Consider the following 15,408-nt stretch of genomic DNA (forward strand, 5'->3'; position numbering starts at 1 on the left):
GCCCCAAAAGAATTCAACAAATAAAGGATAAAATATTTTTCAAATGGGCAAAATATATCAAGGAAACAGAAACACAAGATAGTAGGGATGGCACTGTCAGTATCAGACAATAAGAAGACATTTCTGTTACCTGGTATTAGAGCCAATTATAAAGCAACTGTAACTAAAAATAGCTTAGTAATGACATAGTAATAAATGGATCAAATGAACAGAAACAGAACTTAGTGTATAATAACTGTGTAAAAGAAGATGGTTATAATAAAGTTAGCCTTTTAAATCAATGAGGAAAAGAATGTTTGAAAATCAAAGAAAGAAACAATTGGTTATTCAGAAAAAGGAGGAATTCCTTATCTTATATCATATACTAAAATAATTCCAGTTGAGTTAAATGCAAAAATTAAACACAAGATTGAGAAAAAAATGTATTTATCTGAAAGGCCTTTCCAAGTACATATTTGTGTGCTAACAATAATCCCACTACAAACAAAATGCAAGGCAAATGATAAATTGAGGGAAAATATTTGTAACAAAATGAATATCATTAAGGAAAGGACAAACACCCTCTAACCATATGGGCAAAAGACATAATTAGATTATTCACACACACCCTCCCTCCCCAAATTCAAACATTCATTAAAAGCACAGAAAAACTCATCACTAATAACAAAAGAAGTACAGGTGAAAACAACTATATAATAACTTGGGAGTGTAAATATGTATAACCCTTATGGAGGATAATTTGGCAATAGCAAAGTAACATAAGCAAATTATACCTTTAAGTATCTTTAAATTCAAGTACTATAAGCTTTAAACTTGCTCATGGTTTTTTTTTTTTTTTTTTTTTTTTTGCGATACGCGGGCCTCTCACCGCTGTGGCCTCTCCCGTTGCGGAGCACAGGCTCCAGACGCGCAGGCCCAGTGGCCACGGCTCACGGGCCCAGCCGCTCCGCGGCATGCGGGATCCTCCCGGACCGGGCACGAACCCGTGTCCCCTGCATCGGCAGGCGGACTCTCAACCACTGCGCCACCATGGAAGCCCGCTCATGGTTTTTTGAGAAGTCATATTAAGGAAATAAAATACGTGTACTAAAGTATCTACTCCAAGTGCGGGGGGTGAGCACAGCAGTCATAAATTGGCCCGTGGATTAGCCCAGCCCTGCCACTTGGGTGACCAGCAATAAAATGATGTCAATAAAATCACCCACATTTTAAAGTTTTCTAGAGATCTGAAGAGAGAATTATGGGTGCCTGGCCCATGGGAATTGTTCAGTAACTATTAGACACTGATAGCAGGGGTGGTGATATTTACCTACAATCCTGCACTAACAGGTTCAAAATCCCTTATCTGAAATGCTTGTGGTCCAACTGTGGTACTTCAGAACTAAGACCTTTTTGGATATGAAAAGGTAACAGTATATTTACCTAACTAGGTCAGGGAGAGCACCTGGTAATCAATTACATCACTATTCCTAGAGTAAAATATATGAATATTCATTCTAAGTGAGATAAACATCAGTTCAGGTCAGGTTTTGCAGTCAAATGAGTTATGGAAAAACTTTTCGTTTTTACAGCTTTCTGGACTTCAGATTTTTACAAGAGGGATTGAGAACCTATATTTATAACAGAGGAACATTAGAATCTATCTAAACATATGATAATAAGGGGTAGGTTACATAAATTATGATACATTCATAAGATGGAAAACTATACAGCTATAAAAAGTCACTTTTTCCAAAGAATATTTAATAAACTGGGAAAATGTTCATGAATAGCAGGTAAAAAAAAGCAAAATAAAAAACATGAATTATGAATTCTATTTTGCAAAAGTAAATTATATAATATTCCAGAATAAAAGACTACAAGGAACCATACAAGGACGTTAAATTAACCACATTGTGGTTAACCACATTATGTTCTTCCTTATACTTTTCTGTATTTTCTAATCTTCTATGATAATCAGGAAAACAATCCATTAATTTATTAACTATTTATGGTTGCTGTTCCTGCGTAGGACTAGGCTAGTTCTCATCCTAGAAGGTTAACAAGCCCATCTCTGCTCTCAAGGAATTTACCAACACATCTCTGGAGAGCTGAGGGCATTACTCAGTTCTCTCCACATTAGAATGCATTTCATTCTCCATCAGCACTTCCCCACTGGCACCTCAGGACAACTTGACTCAGGCACCAGGACTTTTTCACACCTCTACCAAATGAAACCCTGGTGACCTTGCAAGTTAGTGATAAAAATGGCATCAGTGCTACAATAAGAACTTGATTCAACCCATGACCTTATCTAAAGAAGCTAAAAAAGAAAAAATAGAAAAAAAGAAAAAAGCAGGGACGGTTTAAACGTGTTTGATTTTCACTCTTTTTTACTGTACTCATCAAATTGCAATCATTTAAGAAATTATGGGGGAGGAGGAGATAGGTGATTGCATTTGGGTTTGTTCCAGGTGCTTTGCATGACTAAAAGGATGTGGACTTGAACTTGGCAGATCCAGCAATGAAAAGCATTTTGTGGAGTTAATGGGATGCTAAGAGAGGTCACGACACTGGTTCGTGGAGAGGACAAGCAAGAGTTCATCTTACCCAACAGACCGCTCATCAATGTCTAAGGGGTGGTCTTTGGCCAGAGCTTTAAAGGGCTCAGCCGTATTTAGTGCAGGCGTTCCTAACACCCAGGTGGTCTTCACTGAACTCCACCCAGGTCTGGAATTCTCCAGTGGTTTAATACACAGTTTGAAAACATTTTATACCAAAAGGCTATTTGTTATAAGCCTCAATTCCAAACATGGAACAAAAGAGATAAGTGATCCATCAACCTACACCTAATCACCTAAAGGGACCACATGGGTTGATATTTAATCACTTTTACATAGATTCCAATAGTCTTTTTAAACTATTGTTGAGAACATGAGAAATCCTGTGCAAAGATTTTGCCACACATAAATAATAGCCAACTGTGGAGTTAAATAAGAAGTTAACTCTTTTAGCTTAATCCCACAGAAAATTACTTGTTTGCAGGCAAATTATCCACTGGGGATACTTTTTTATTTGTGGAATGCTAATCCTTCCCTCCTGCTTTCTGCCACCCTTCTTTTCCTCCTTCCTCCAAACCTGAAGAGAAGGAATATAAAGTAAATGTGCACAATCTCCCATTCAATCAGGACCTTGGTTAAAATAAAGACCTTCCAGGAAAAAGGTGACTTACCCTATCCCAGCTGAAACACAGGCCCAGTCGATCAAGTTGTTTCCTCATGTGTCTAATATTACTGCGAAACAAAGGGAAAAGAGTATGGATTTTAGAAACAGGAAAAGCCATAAACAAACTACACTTTGAGAATGTGAAAAGGAAACTGGAAAAGTCTAGATTATTCCAAAGGGCTTTAAGTGTTGTTTCGCCCTGGCGAAGAAATTAATTACTAAGAATCAGTGAAAATATCTGCCTAGTAGAAGACATCTATTCTTTGTACCCTTGCAAAAGCCACTAAAAACCATGATAGTCTTTGGTCCTGGGGACTAACCCTTTCCCTGGCCATTCAGGAAGGCAACCCTTCTGATTTGTGCACTCCTGGCCCATCCATATATGCCTGTATTCTGCACAAATTTAAGCCAAGCATTTACAAATTTAAAAGTGACTGAAAAGAAAAATCTTAACATACAAATTGCAGGAATCCAAGAGGAGCCATACAGTGCTTTGTCAATCAAAACCTAAAACCGAAAACTCTCCAACAATTGGAAAAGAGGAGAGAAGTAAATTAATCAACTTTAATATAATATGAAATAAAATATTATTTACTTTTTTCTTTTTAAATTAAAAAAATTTTTAACCTTTTTAATTGAAATATAGTTAATTTACAGTGTTGTGTTAGTTTCAGATATATAGTAAAGTGATTCAGTTATACATATATACATATAAATATATTTTTCAGATTATTTTCCATTATAGGTTATTACAAGACAGAGTATAGTCCCCTGTGCTATACAATAAGTCCTTGCTGTTTGTCTATTTTATATACAGTAATATGTATATGTTAATCCCAAACTCCTAATTTATTCCCCCCTGCCCTGCCCCACTATCCCCTTTGGTAACCATAAATTTGTTTTCTATGTCTGTGAGTCTATTTCTGTTTTGTAAGTAAGTTTATTTGTATCAATTTTTTAGATTCCACACGTAAGTGATATCATACCATATTTGTCTTCCTCTGTCTGACTTACTTCAGTTAATATGATAATCTCTAGGTCCTCTTTTTTCTTTTTAAAGAAAAAGGACTAATTCATTTCTACTATATCCCCTTTCAGTTCAAGCAGACTGAAAATATGAAAAACCATGAAGTTCTCTAGGTGATCTCTGATTAGCTAACAATATCTTATTTTAATTCCAAGCCTCGTGTTAAGCATTTTGCAGAAAAGTGCTTGCAACAGACTGAATGTTTGTGTCCCCCTCAAATTGTTATGTTAAAACCTAATCTCCAACGTAATGGTATTTTGAGGTAACCAAAGGTACTATGAGAGGTAACCGGATTAGTGCCTTTATAAAAGAGACTCCAGAGAGCAACCTTGCCCCTTCTACCATGTCAAGATACAGAGAGAAGACAGCTGTCTATGAACCAAGAAGCGGGTCCTCACCAGACACCAAATCTGCCAAGTGCCTTGATCTCGGACTTCCCAGCCTCTAGAACTGTGAGAAATACATTTCTGTTGTTTTATAAGCCACCCAGACTATGGTATTTTTGTTATAGCAGCCGACTAAGACAGTGCTTAATCTTTATCCATTCATAAGAGGTAGGAACTATGACTATCCCTCCTTTACAGATAAATAAACTGAGGCGCAGAGAGGTTAAGTAATTTGCTCAAGGTGAATGGCTAGGAAGAAGGAAAGGCAGGATTTGTACCTATGTGGCCTGATTCAGGGGCCATCTTCTTTACTGCTATGCTCTAGTTGGAGGAGCATATTACTCCTCCTTGGAGGAGTTGGCAAACTTTCTGTAAAGGGCCAGATGGTAAATGTTTTCAGCTCTGTGAGCCATATGGTCTCTGTCACAACTACTCAGTTCTGCCATTGTATCATGAAAGCAGCCATGACCGATATATGAACAAATGGGTGTGGCTTGTGTTCCAATAAAACTTTATTTACAAAATCAGGCAGGGAAAATTTGGCCCATGGAATTTGTCAATCCCTGGCCTAGCTTACATCAAATTTATACCATATTTGATCCATTTTATTTAAATCATTATTTCCTCCTTTTTTCATCACTCCCATTACTCTAGAATTAACCATAATTGGAAAAGTGGAAACGAGAGATTAGGAAGAAAAAAGACAAGTAGATGGTGCAGAAGATATTTCTTTTTACAATGTAGCCTTGGGCAAGATAAAGCAAAGGGAGGTGAAAGAAAATGGGGATAGACTTTGAACCACCCTCTCTACCTCTGACGGGTAGGATGAGGAAAGGCTTTGTGAAAGGGGCTGGAGTGAGCCCAGAACATTCTGCTGGGTTCTGGTATAAGGCCCTCAAGGCTTTATCAGGAGGGAGAGGGATGGGCACTGCTGGCCCACAAGTACATGGAAGCCTGAGGCACAGGGGAGACTGAGAGTATGTCCTCCTTGCAGAAAGCGACACCCAGAATAAATTGGCCATATATTTCCTTGTTGAATATCTAAGTTCCTCTTGCTTCAGAATGGTGAAGGCAAAAAATTAACAGAATTTGCAGAGAAAATTATAATGTGGAATTTGTATATGGTTCAAACTACGGTCACGAAGATGAAGAGCACTGTAGAAATTTACAAACGTCACCCTTTCCTTCTCCTTTTTCCTTCCAAACGCAAATACTCAAAGGAAGAATAACTAAATAACAAAGCATCAAAATGAACACATGAATGATATCCAAACCCTCTTTGTTATTTCTTAGATAAGAATACAGCGTGCAAAAAGGCAAACACCAAATACAGACAATCCTGTTTATTGCTTGGCAGACTGCAATGTTTTGTTTGCTTTACTTTCTATTTCTTGTGCACAGGTAAAAGAAAATTGTTTAAGGGTTCTGTATACAAGTGCTTGAATATGCCTGTAAACACATACCTCTGTGTCCAACTTTCTGGATGTAGATTCCTCTCGATCGCAGCATTTTCGGCAGGCAATCCAAATGCATCCCATCCCATGGGATTGATAACCTAGGAAAGAAGCACCCAGGAAAGAAACATCAGCCGTGGCAGATTGCTAAAATCTTTATTAGTATTCTCTTCTGGGCAATAAGCAGGCATTCTCTCTTTCTAACATGTCCTATCCCTTTCCTGGATGATTTCAAACTATGCTTCTGAAAGCCAGCTGGCTACCTAAGACGTAAGCACAGAAGAGAATTTAGAAGGTTATACACCAAGGTGCCAATAGCAGTTATCTCTGAGTAGGTATTTTCGTGGCTACTTTTTACTTTCTTCTTCTTTTGTCTGTATTGTGTGTAATGAACCCAAAGGGTTTTTCTGAAATTATAAAGTTTCTTTCAATTTTAAAACTAGGTATATATAAAAATATATATAGGCATTCAAAATGCTTACCTCATGTTAGATTTTCCAATTAAGGAGTTGTGCTGTCCAATAGGGTAGCCCTTAGCCACATGTGGTTATATAAACTTAAATTAATTAAAATTTAAAATTCAGTTCCTCAGTCACACTAGCCAGTTTTCAAGTGTACAATAAGCCACTTTGAACCACCTCCCATAAGATATTTCCATTTTCCAAAGAACAGGGGATCCTAAGATCTCAGAGCTCTAAGAAGCTTTTGAAATATATCCTCCATTCCCACTCCTTTATTTGACAGCCCAAGCAATGATGGACCAACAAGAGTAAGCAGCCTAGCTAAGTCACACTAGAAGCAATTACTTCAAACCAGGAACTCATTTCTGCAAATGGATGATCAGTCACAGCTCAGCTGGCAGCTTCAATAGCAAGTTCTCTCAACCTAACTTATATGCCATGAATGGGAACAATGGCTTGAAACACAAGCTGTGGCATCAAGGGACAGACTCAGAAGGCCGCGCTCTCTACCCACTGCCAGGAAGGACACCTGCTTTGAAAACTCAGACTCCTACCCTTCTCTAATGCTGATTTTCAGCCACAAAGCCATAAACACAGCTTCTCCCAGAGCCATATTTCTGAAGCTTGCCTGTAGGTGAGGATGGCCTGAGGAGGCTCCAGTATTTCTAGAAAACAGCCCTTTACAGCTGGCCTTCTTACTTCCTATCAAGCTCCTGATCTGTCAACTGCCACAAGCTGAGTTTGTTTGTTTGTTTGTGTGTTTGTTTGTTTGTAATCATGCAGAGAACCTGAGCTTCTGTTCACATACATTTTGGATAGTGATAGACACTCAGACACACTTACTGGCACTACCTCATCACCCGCTCATATCATGATGGAACATTTTCCACTAAAGAAACAGGTCTCATTTTCTTTTATAAATAACTTTTCCCCCTGATTATTGAAATAATGCATGTTCACTACAAATAGCCTTGGTACATAGAGAAAAATATTCAGAAGAAAATAAAATACCCTTAATTCTACCATATAGCCATACATAACTGTTATTTGGTAAATTTATATCCAAGTTTTAACAATTGGGATCATATTATTTCTGTGTGTTTTTTTTCATTGTGCACCTAGAGTTTTCTTCCATCTTCTATCTTGTTCAAAGACTCTCTGAGATGCAAATGAGTATCACCCATGGCCACCTCTGCCTCAGGTCCATAAGCACCTACAATTTAGTGTCCCGAACTGGATTCACACTCGAATCCCAGTGCCCAGATCCATTCTCTCCCTAGTCCCTCTTAGCAGGTGGCAGTAAGAGAACAGGCATGGCCCTCCCAGTGGCAGAAGCCACTTGCCTTACATCGTCCTTCCATTCTGCACATTACTGTTTTTTAATTAGGTTTTAGTTCTGATGGAACAATTCCATCTCAAGAATGAAGACCATGCATCTAAAATCAGAGCTGCTCTAACTCCTTTGGCTAGTGAGTGGGAAATGCAACAAAGGCTCGCTCCTCGGGAGGCTGTGTGGTTTGGGGGGAAATGTCCTAACCCAAACCTGCCATTTACTGGCAGTGGGACCTGAGGCACATCACTTACACGAGTCCCAACTATCAACTGTGACTGAAAGCAGCCACCCAAATCATTGAGAATTACACACTAAGATGTATGTGGTACACCCAGCAGAGTACAGGCACCCAGTAAATGGCAGGGCTGGCTGCAGTGGCAGCTGCTGTTGTCTGCTTGATCTTCAGCACCTCACAACATCGCACATCACCGATTCCCTCATCAGGACCTCAGCCCACGTCTCTTTGGCCACATTCATTATGGTGGCTCTGTGACAACAGACAGGGAGACTCCTTGACCTCACACACATCCTCATCCATGTACATTCCTAAGGGTGTGTTACTTATGATAAGAGCCTCTGTAGCAGGTTGGTGCCAGGCATTGGAATTTCTTAACCAAACCAAACAGACCATGAGGCTCAAAGGGCCAGCCGTTTGGTCTTCTTTTCCATGAAAGGGGCGCATCAGTTCTTCTTTTGTGCATAATCAGTGGCTCACATCAGGTGCCTCATTTGAAAGTAGCCCAGCTGTTCTTGCCATGGCTGACTGGAGCAGGGGTAGTCCATGAGCAGAAGCAGCCATCTGTGTGCTGGGTAGGAAGGGCCCTGCCCAGTAGATTTTGCCATATCAGGGGTGGTGGTAGGTCTGATCCACTCAGGTCTGCCTTCTGTACGGGATACAGACCTGGTGAACAACAGTGCTGCGGATCTCTCCAGTTTGCTGCTGCTCCAGTCTGGTTTGCCACATCCTCTGCCGTGCTTCCCAGTCCTGGGAATCTGGGAAGAGTGAAATGCCCTGACCTGCCAGCCTAAGATAACATGACTCCTGGGGCATTCCCTCGCAGTCCAGTGGTTAGGACTCCGTGCTCTCACTGCCGAGAGCCCGGATTTAATCCATGGTCAGGGAACTAAGATCCCACAATCCATGCGGCACGGCCAAAAAAAAAATGACATGACTCCCAAGCTATCACATTCAATCCCTGCATCCATGCTCCTGAGGTCAGACGGAATAGGCTCCTCTTCTATTTCCTTAATTGGATGTTTCTCAAATTACGAGCATAATACAAGCTTATTTTAACAAGTGAAATGACACAATACATGATATATAAAGGCAAAGCTGATCATCTCCCCCAGCCCCGACTCCTATTCTCAACTCCTTGATGTAACCAACAATGTCAGCCTTTGTATCCTTCCACACCTTTCTCCTCACTCAAACACAGATACACAAACATATATATACATATATAGGAGCTGGATGGTTTGTTTTTATGGAAATAGAACCTGTCATACGCTATTTTATGACCTGTTTTTTTTCATTTAACGTATCATGGACATCTGTACAAAATAAGTAAGTATGTGTGTGTGTGTATACATGTCTTTTAAAAAGATTCTAACATTCCCTAGGAATATCTAGTCTATGCAGTTTTAGGAAGTTGTCAAAACATAACCCAATCCAGTTGATCTTTCAGACATGAGGTCTCTTTTTCTCTTGCTAAATGTGTCCTACCCAAAGGTTTCATCTTTCCAAACAGCACCCTCCCCTTCTGGCAAAATGCTCCTCCTCCTACTTCATATGGTCTTGCTGTAGACGGCGAATCACAAAACCCACCCCTCTGGCCACAGAGGGAGCACCTGGTGGAGATGTCTAAGAAAATACTGCTGGCATGTGGACAGATGCAGAAATGGGAGGCAGAGACTAGGGATACTGATGTGCTCCAAGGACGTGGGCCCAATTCCCAGTGGGCCCCAATCCTACAACATTTCCTTTGGTTCTGTGAGTTACACCAGGATTTGTAAAAACACACAAAACCTCCTTTTTTGTTTAAACTGGTCTGAGTTGGGTTTTAGTCCCTTGTAGCCAAGAATCCTGACTAAAACACTCACCCTTTAGAATACAGCTTTCTGTTGAGTACTGCTTAATCCATAGATGAAAAACATTTCCTTCACAGATTTTTCTTTTTCTTTTTAATTTTCAAGAGCTAAAAATAATAATAATCCCATGTTGCGGATTTGTGCTTGATTAGTAGAAAGTTCTGAAATACTTCCATGGACAACACTAGAGAACAGCTTCCAGAGATGCTTTAATTCTCCTAGGGCTACTTCACTGGCAGAATAATGTAACTGTTGTATAACCATGTTCCACAAGAAAGGGGAAAACTTAATTACCACTTGGTTTCTTCATTGGAACTGCCAAAATGGCACCAGTTCAATGTTTCTGCCTATTAACATTCTGTTAGATTACCATCCATGTTTTTAAATAAAGTCAATACAAAGACAGTCAAAAAATCAGTCTGGATTTATGTAATATACTTATTCATTTCTATTTTTGTTTTTCAGATGAAATTAACATGAAAAGATATTCTTAGTTCACATGTTATCCCAAGCTGTCTATGAAAATATAGTTAGGGAAGGAAGAGTCAAGAGGGTGGTGTGGGAAGACACAGAGTTAGCGTCTCCCTGCAACTAGGTCACCTGCCCGCCACTGGTGGGGGACTCTGATGCCCAAGGAGACAGGAGGAACACCAAAGTGAACTGTTAGGATGTAGCGGGGCTGAGGGCAGAGAAGAAGTGGAGGTCAGATAGGATTGACGCCTTCAGGCTGGGGAGATCAGGAGAGGCAGGCAGGAGGGGCTCTCTGGGAAGAGTGGGAGAGGAGCAGAGGGGGATCGCCTGGCCCACTTGGGCAGGGGAGCCTGCTGAGCTCCCAAGCCGGTACCCGCCCTCCAAACCCCCCTCCAGGCTGCATCGGTCCTTGGGGGCATAGGAAGGAGGCCAGGGAGATCAGTAGAGGCAGGCGGGAGGGGCCCCCCCAGACCAGAGGAGAGGAGAAGAGGGCGTTTGCCCCACCCACTCGAGCCCAGGAAGCCTGCTGGGCTCCCAGGTGAGGTCCCCTACCCTCTGAGACCAGAGGTGGGGGGCACACCTGGGTCCCTTCTGTTCCTTGAGCCTAAGCCCCACCCCCCACAGCCCCCAGGGCCTTTCCCAGCCCCACAGGTCCTGAGCATTGGCCCCACCCCCTACCCAAACCTTGCCTTTGCTTAGGCCCAGCCCTCCACAGCCAAGGCCTTCCCCGCCCCCACGTTTTTTTTCTTTTCCCTCCTTCACTTTTTTTACTATTGTGGTACTGATGTACCTTCCAGTTGTTGATTCATGTATAATTTTATTTTTATATTCCTCCTAACATATCTGTTAGTTTCCTAGTCTAATTTTATTTTTTACTTTGTTATTGTTCGTTTTTTTCTTTTTATTTATTTGTTTTTGCCACCCCAGGTGGCTTGTGGGAACTTAGTTCATGAGCCTGGGGTCAGGCCAAAGCTCCTGTGGTGGGAGGTCCGAGTCTGAACCACTGGACTAAGAGAGAACCTCAGACACCATGGAATATTCAACCAAGGGAGGTCTCATGGAGTTCCACATCTCAGCACCAAGACCCAGCTCTACCCAATAGCCTACAAACTTCAGTGCTTGAAGCCTCAGGCTAAACAACCAGTAAGACAGGAACACAATCCCACTCATTAAAAAAAAAAAAAAAAAATGAGATGGCAAACAAATATGTCACAGATGAAGGAGCAAGGTAAAAACCTACAAGTCCAAATAAATGAAGAGGAAACAGGCAATCTACCTGAAAAAGAATTCAGAGAAATGATAGTAAAGATGATCTAGAATCTCAGAAATAGAATGGAGGCACTGATGGAGAAAATACAAGAAATATTTAACAAAGATCTAGAAGAACTAAAGAACAAACAAACACAGATGAACAACACAATAACAGAAATGGAAAATACACTAGAAGGAATCAAAAACAGAATAACTGAAGCAGAACAAATCAGTGAGCTGGAGGACAAAATGGTGAAAATAAGAGCAGAATAAAGAAAAAAGAATGAAAAGAATTGAAGACAATCTCAGAGACCTCTGGGAAAACACTAAACACACTAACATTCGAATTATAGGGGTCCCAGAAGAAGAAGAGAAAAAGAAAGGGTCTGAGAAAATATTTGAAGAGATTATAGTTGAAAACTCCCTAAATGAGAAAGGAAATAGTCACCCAAGTCCAAAAGCACAGAGAGTCCAATACAGGATAAACCCTAGGAAAAACACACCAAGACACATATTAATCAAACTAACAAAAATTAAATTCAAAGAAAAAATATTAAAAGCAGCAAGGGAAAAACAAAAAATAACATACAAAGTAATCCCCATAAGGTTATCAGCTGATTCTCAGCGGACGCTCTGCTGGTCAGAAGGGAGTGGCAAGATATACTTAAAGTGATGAAAGAGTAAAACCTACAACCAAGATTACTCTACCCAGCAAGGATCTCATTCAGATTCGATGGAGAAATCAAAAGCTTTTCAGACAAGCAAAAGCTAAGAGAATTCCACACCACCAAACCAGCTCTACAACAAATGCTAAAGAAACTTCTCTAAGCAGGAAACACAAGAGAAGAAAAGGACCTACAAAAACAAACCCAAAACAATTAAGAAAATGGTCATAGAAACATACACATCGATAATTACCTTAAACGTGAATAGATTAAATGCTCCAACCAAAAGACACAGACTGGCTGAATGGATACAAAAACAAGACCCATATATATGCTGTCTACAAGAGACCCACTTCAGACCTAGGGACACATACAGACTGAAAGTGAGGGGATGGAAAAAGATATCCCATGCAAATGAAATCAAAAGAAAGCTGGAGGGCTTCCCTGGTGGCACAGTGGTTGAGAATCCGCCTGCCGATGCAGGGGACATGGGTTTGTGCCCCAGTCCGGAAGGATCCCACATACTGTGCAGCGGCTGGGCCCGTGAGCCATGGCCACTGACGCCTTCATGTCCAGAGCCTGTGCTCCGCAACGGGAGAGGCCACAACAGTGAGAGGCCCACGTACCGCGAAAAAAAAAAAGAAAAAAAGAAAGCTGTAGTAGCAATACTCATATCAGATAAAATAGGCTTTAAAATAAAGAATGTTACAAGAGACAAGAAAGGACACTACATAATGATAAAGGGATCAATCCAAGAAGAAGATATAACAATTATAAATATATATGCACCCAACATAGGAGCACTTCAGTACATAAGGCAACTGCTAACAGCTATAAAAGAGGAAATCGACAGTAACACAATAATAGTGAGGGACTTTAACACCTCACTTAAACCAATGGACAGATCACCCAAAATGAAAATAAATAAGGAAACACAAGCTTTAAATGACACAATAGACCACATAGATTTAATTGAAATTTATAGGACATTCCATCCAAAAACAGCAGATTACACTTTCTACTCAAGTGTGCATGGAACATTCTCCAGGATAGATCACATCTTGGGTCACAAATCAAGCCTCAGTAAATTTAAGAAAATTGAAATCATATCAAGCATCTTTTCTGACCACAACGCTATGAGATTAGAAATGAATTACAGGGAAAAAAACGTAAAAAACACAAACACATGGAGGCTAAACAATATGTTACTAAATAACCAAGAGATCACTGAAGAAATCAAAGAGGAAATCAAAAAATACCTAGAGACAAATGACAATGAAAACACGACAATCCAAAACCTATGGGATGCAGCAAAAGCAGTTCTAAGAGGGAAGTTTATAGCTATACAAGCCTACCTCAAGAAACAAGAAAAATCTCAAATAAACAATCTAAACTTACACCTAAAGGAACTAGAGAAAGAAGAACAAACAAAACCCAAAGTGAGCAGGAGGAAAGAAATCATAAATATTAGAGCAGAAATAAATGAAATAGAAACAAAGAACACAATAGCAAAGATCAATAAAACTAAAAGCTGGTTCTTTGAGAAGATAAACAAAATTGATAAACCATTAGCCAGACTCATCAAGAAAAAGAGGGAGAGGACTCAAATCAATAAAATTAGAAATGGAAAAGGAGAAGTTACAACAGACACCACAGAAATATAAAGCATCCTGAGAGACTACTACAAGCAGCTCTATGCCAATAAAATGGAAAACATAGAAGAAATGGACAAATTCTTAGAAAGGTATAACCTCCCAAGACTGAACCAGGAAGAAATAGAAAATATGAACAGACCAATCACAAGTAATGAAATTGAAACTGTGATTAACAATCTTCTAGCAAACAAAAGTCCAGGACAAGATGGCTCCACAGGTGAATGCTCTCAAACATTTAGAGAAGAAATAACACCCATCCTTCTCAAACTCTTCCAAAAAACTGCAGAGGAAGGAACACTCCCACACTCATTCTATGAGGCCACCATCACCCTGATACCAAAACCAGACAAAGATACTACAAAAAAAGAAAATTACAGACCAATATCACTGATGAATATAGATGCAAAAATCCTCAACAAAGTACTAGCAAACAGAATCCAACAACATATTAAAAGGATCATACACCATGATCAAGTGGAATTTATCCCAGGGATGCAAGGATTCTTCAATATATGCAAATCAATCAATGTGATACACCATATTAACAAACTGAAGATTAAAAACCATATGATCATCTCAATAGATGCAGAAAAAGCTCCTGACAAAATTCAACACCCATTTATGATAAAAACTCTCCAGAAAGTGGGCATGGAGGGAACCTACCTCAACATAATAAAGGCCATATACGACAAACCCACAGCAAACATCATTCTCAATGGTGAAAAACTGAAAGCATTTCCTCTAAGATCAGGAACAAGACAAGGATGTCCACTCTCACCACTGTTATTCAACATAGTTTTGGAAGTCCTAGCCCCGGCAATCAGAGAAGAAAAAGAAATAAAAGGAATACAAATAGGAAAAGAAGTAAAACTGTCACTGTTTGCAGATGACATGATACTATACATAGAGATTCCTAAAGATGTCACCAGAGAACTACTAGAGCTAATCAATGAATTGGTAAAGTTGCAGGATACAAAATTAATGCACAGAAATCTCTTGCATTCCTATACACTAAAGATGAAAAATCTGAAAGAGAAATTAAGGAAACACTCCCATTTACCATTGCAACAAAAAGAATAAAATACCTAGGAATAAACCTACCTAGGGAGACAAAAGACCTGTATGCAAAAAACTATAAGACACTGATGAAAGAAATTAAAGATGATACCAACAAATGGAGAGATATACCATGTTCTTGGATTGGAAGAATCAACATTGTGAAAATGACTATACTACCCAAAGCAATCTACAGATTCAATCTATCAAATTACCAATGGCATTTTTTACCTAGAACTAGAACAAAACATCTTAAAATTTGTATGGAGACACAAAAGACCCCGAATAGCCAAAGCAGTCTTGAGGGAAAAAAACGGAGCTGGAGGAATCAGACTCCCTGACTTCAGACTATACTAC

The 15,408-nt window shown here is 39.8% G+C and overlaps 1 protein-coding gene across 6 annotated transcripts in view; it reads right to left on the bottom strand.

Annotated features, from left to right (window-relative positions):
• The window catches only part of LARS2 (leucyl-tRNA synthetase 2, mitochondrial), a 251,118-nt gene that overhangs the window by 124,724 nt on the left and 110,986 nt on the right, over positions 1 to 15,408 (bottom strand). For all 6 annotated transcript variants that reach the window (XM_081246586.1, XM_081246585.1, XM_081246582.1 and 3 more), the window contains 2 exons: positions 6,081 to 6,172; positions 3,212 to 3,272 (listed from right to left, as the gene is read on the bottom strand). In XM_081246586.1, coding sequence (XP_081102712.1) covers positions 3,212 to 3,272; positions 6,081 to 6,172 — 153 coding nt within the window. The remainder of the gene's footprint in view (positions 1 to 3,211; positions 3,273 to 6,080; positions 6,173 to 15,408) is intronic.

This window comes from Mesoplodon bidens (genome assembly GCF_964165515.1).
Source record: "Mesoplodon bidens genome assembly, chromosome: 10".
Lineage (NCBI taxonomy): Eukaryota > Metazoa > Chordata > Mammalia > Artiodactyla > Ziphiidae > Mesoplodon > Mesoplodon bidens.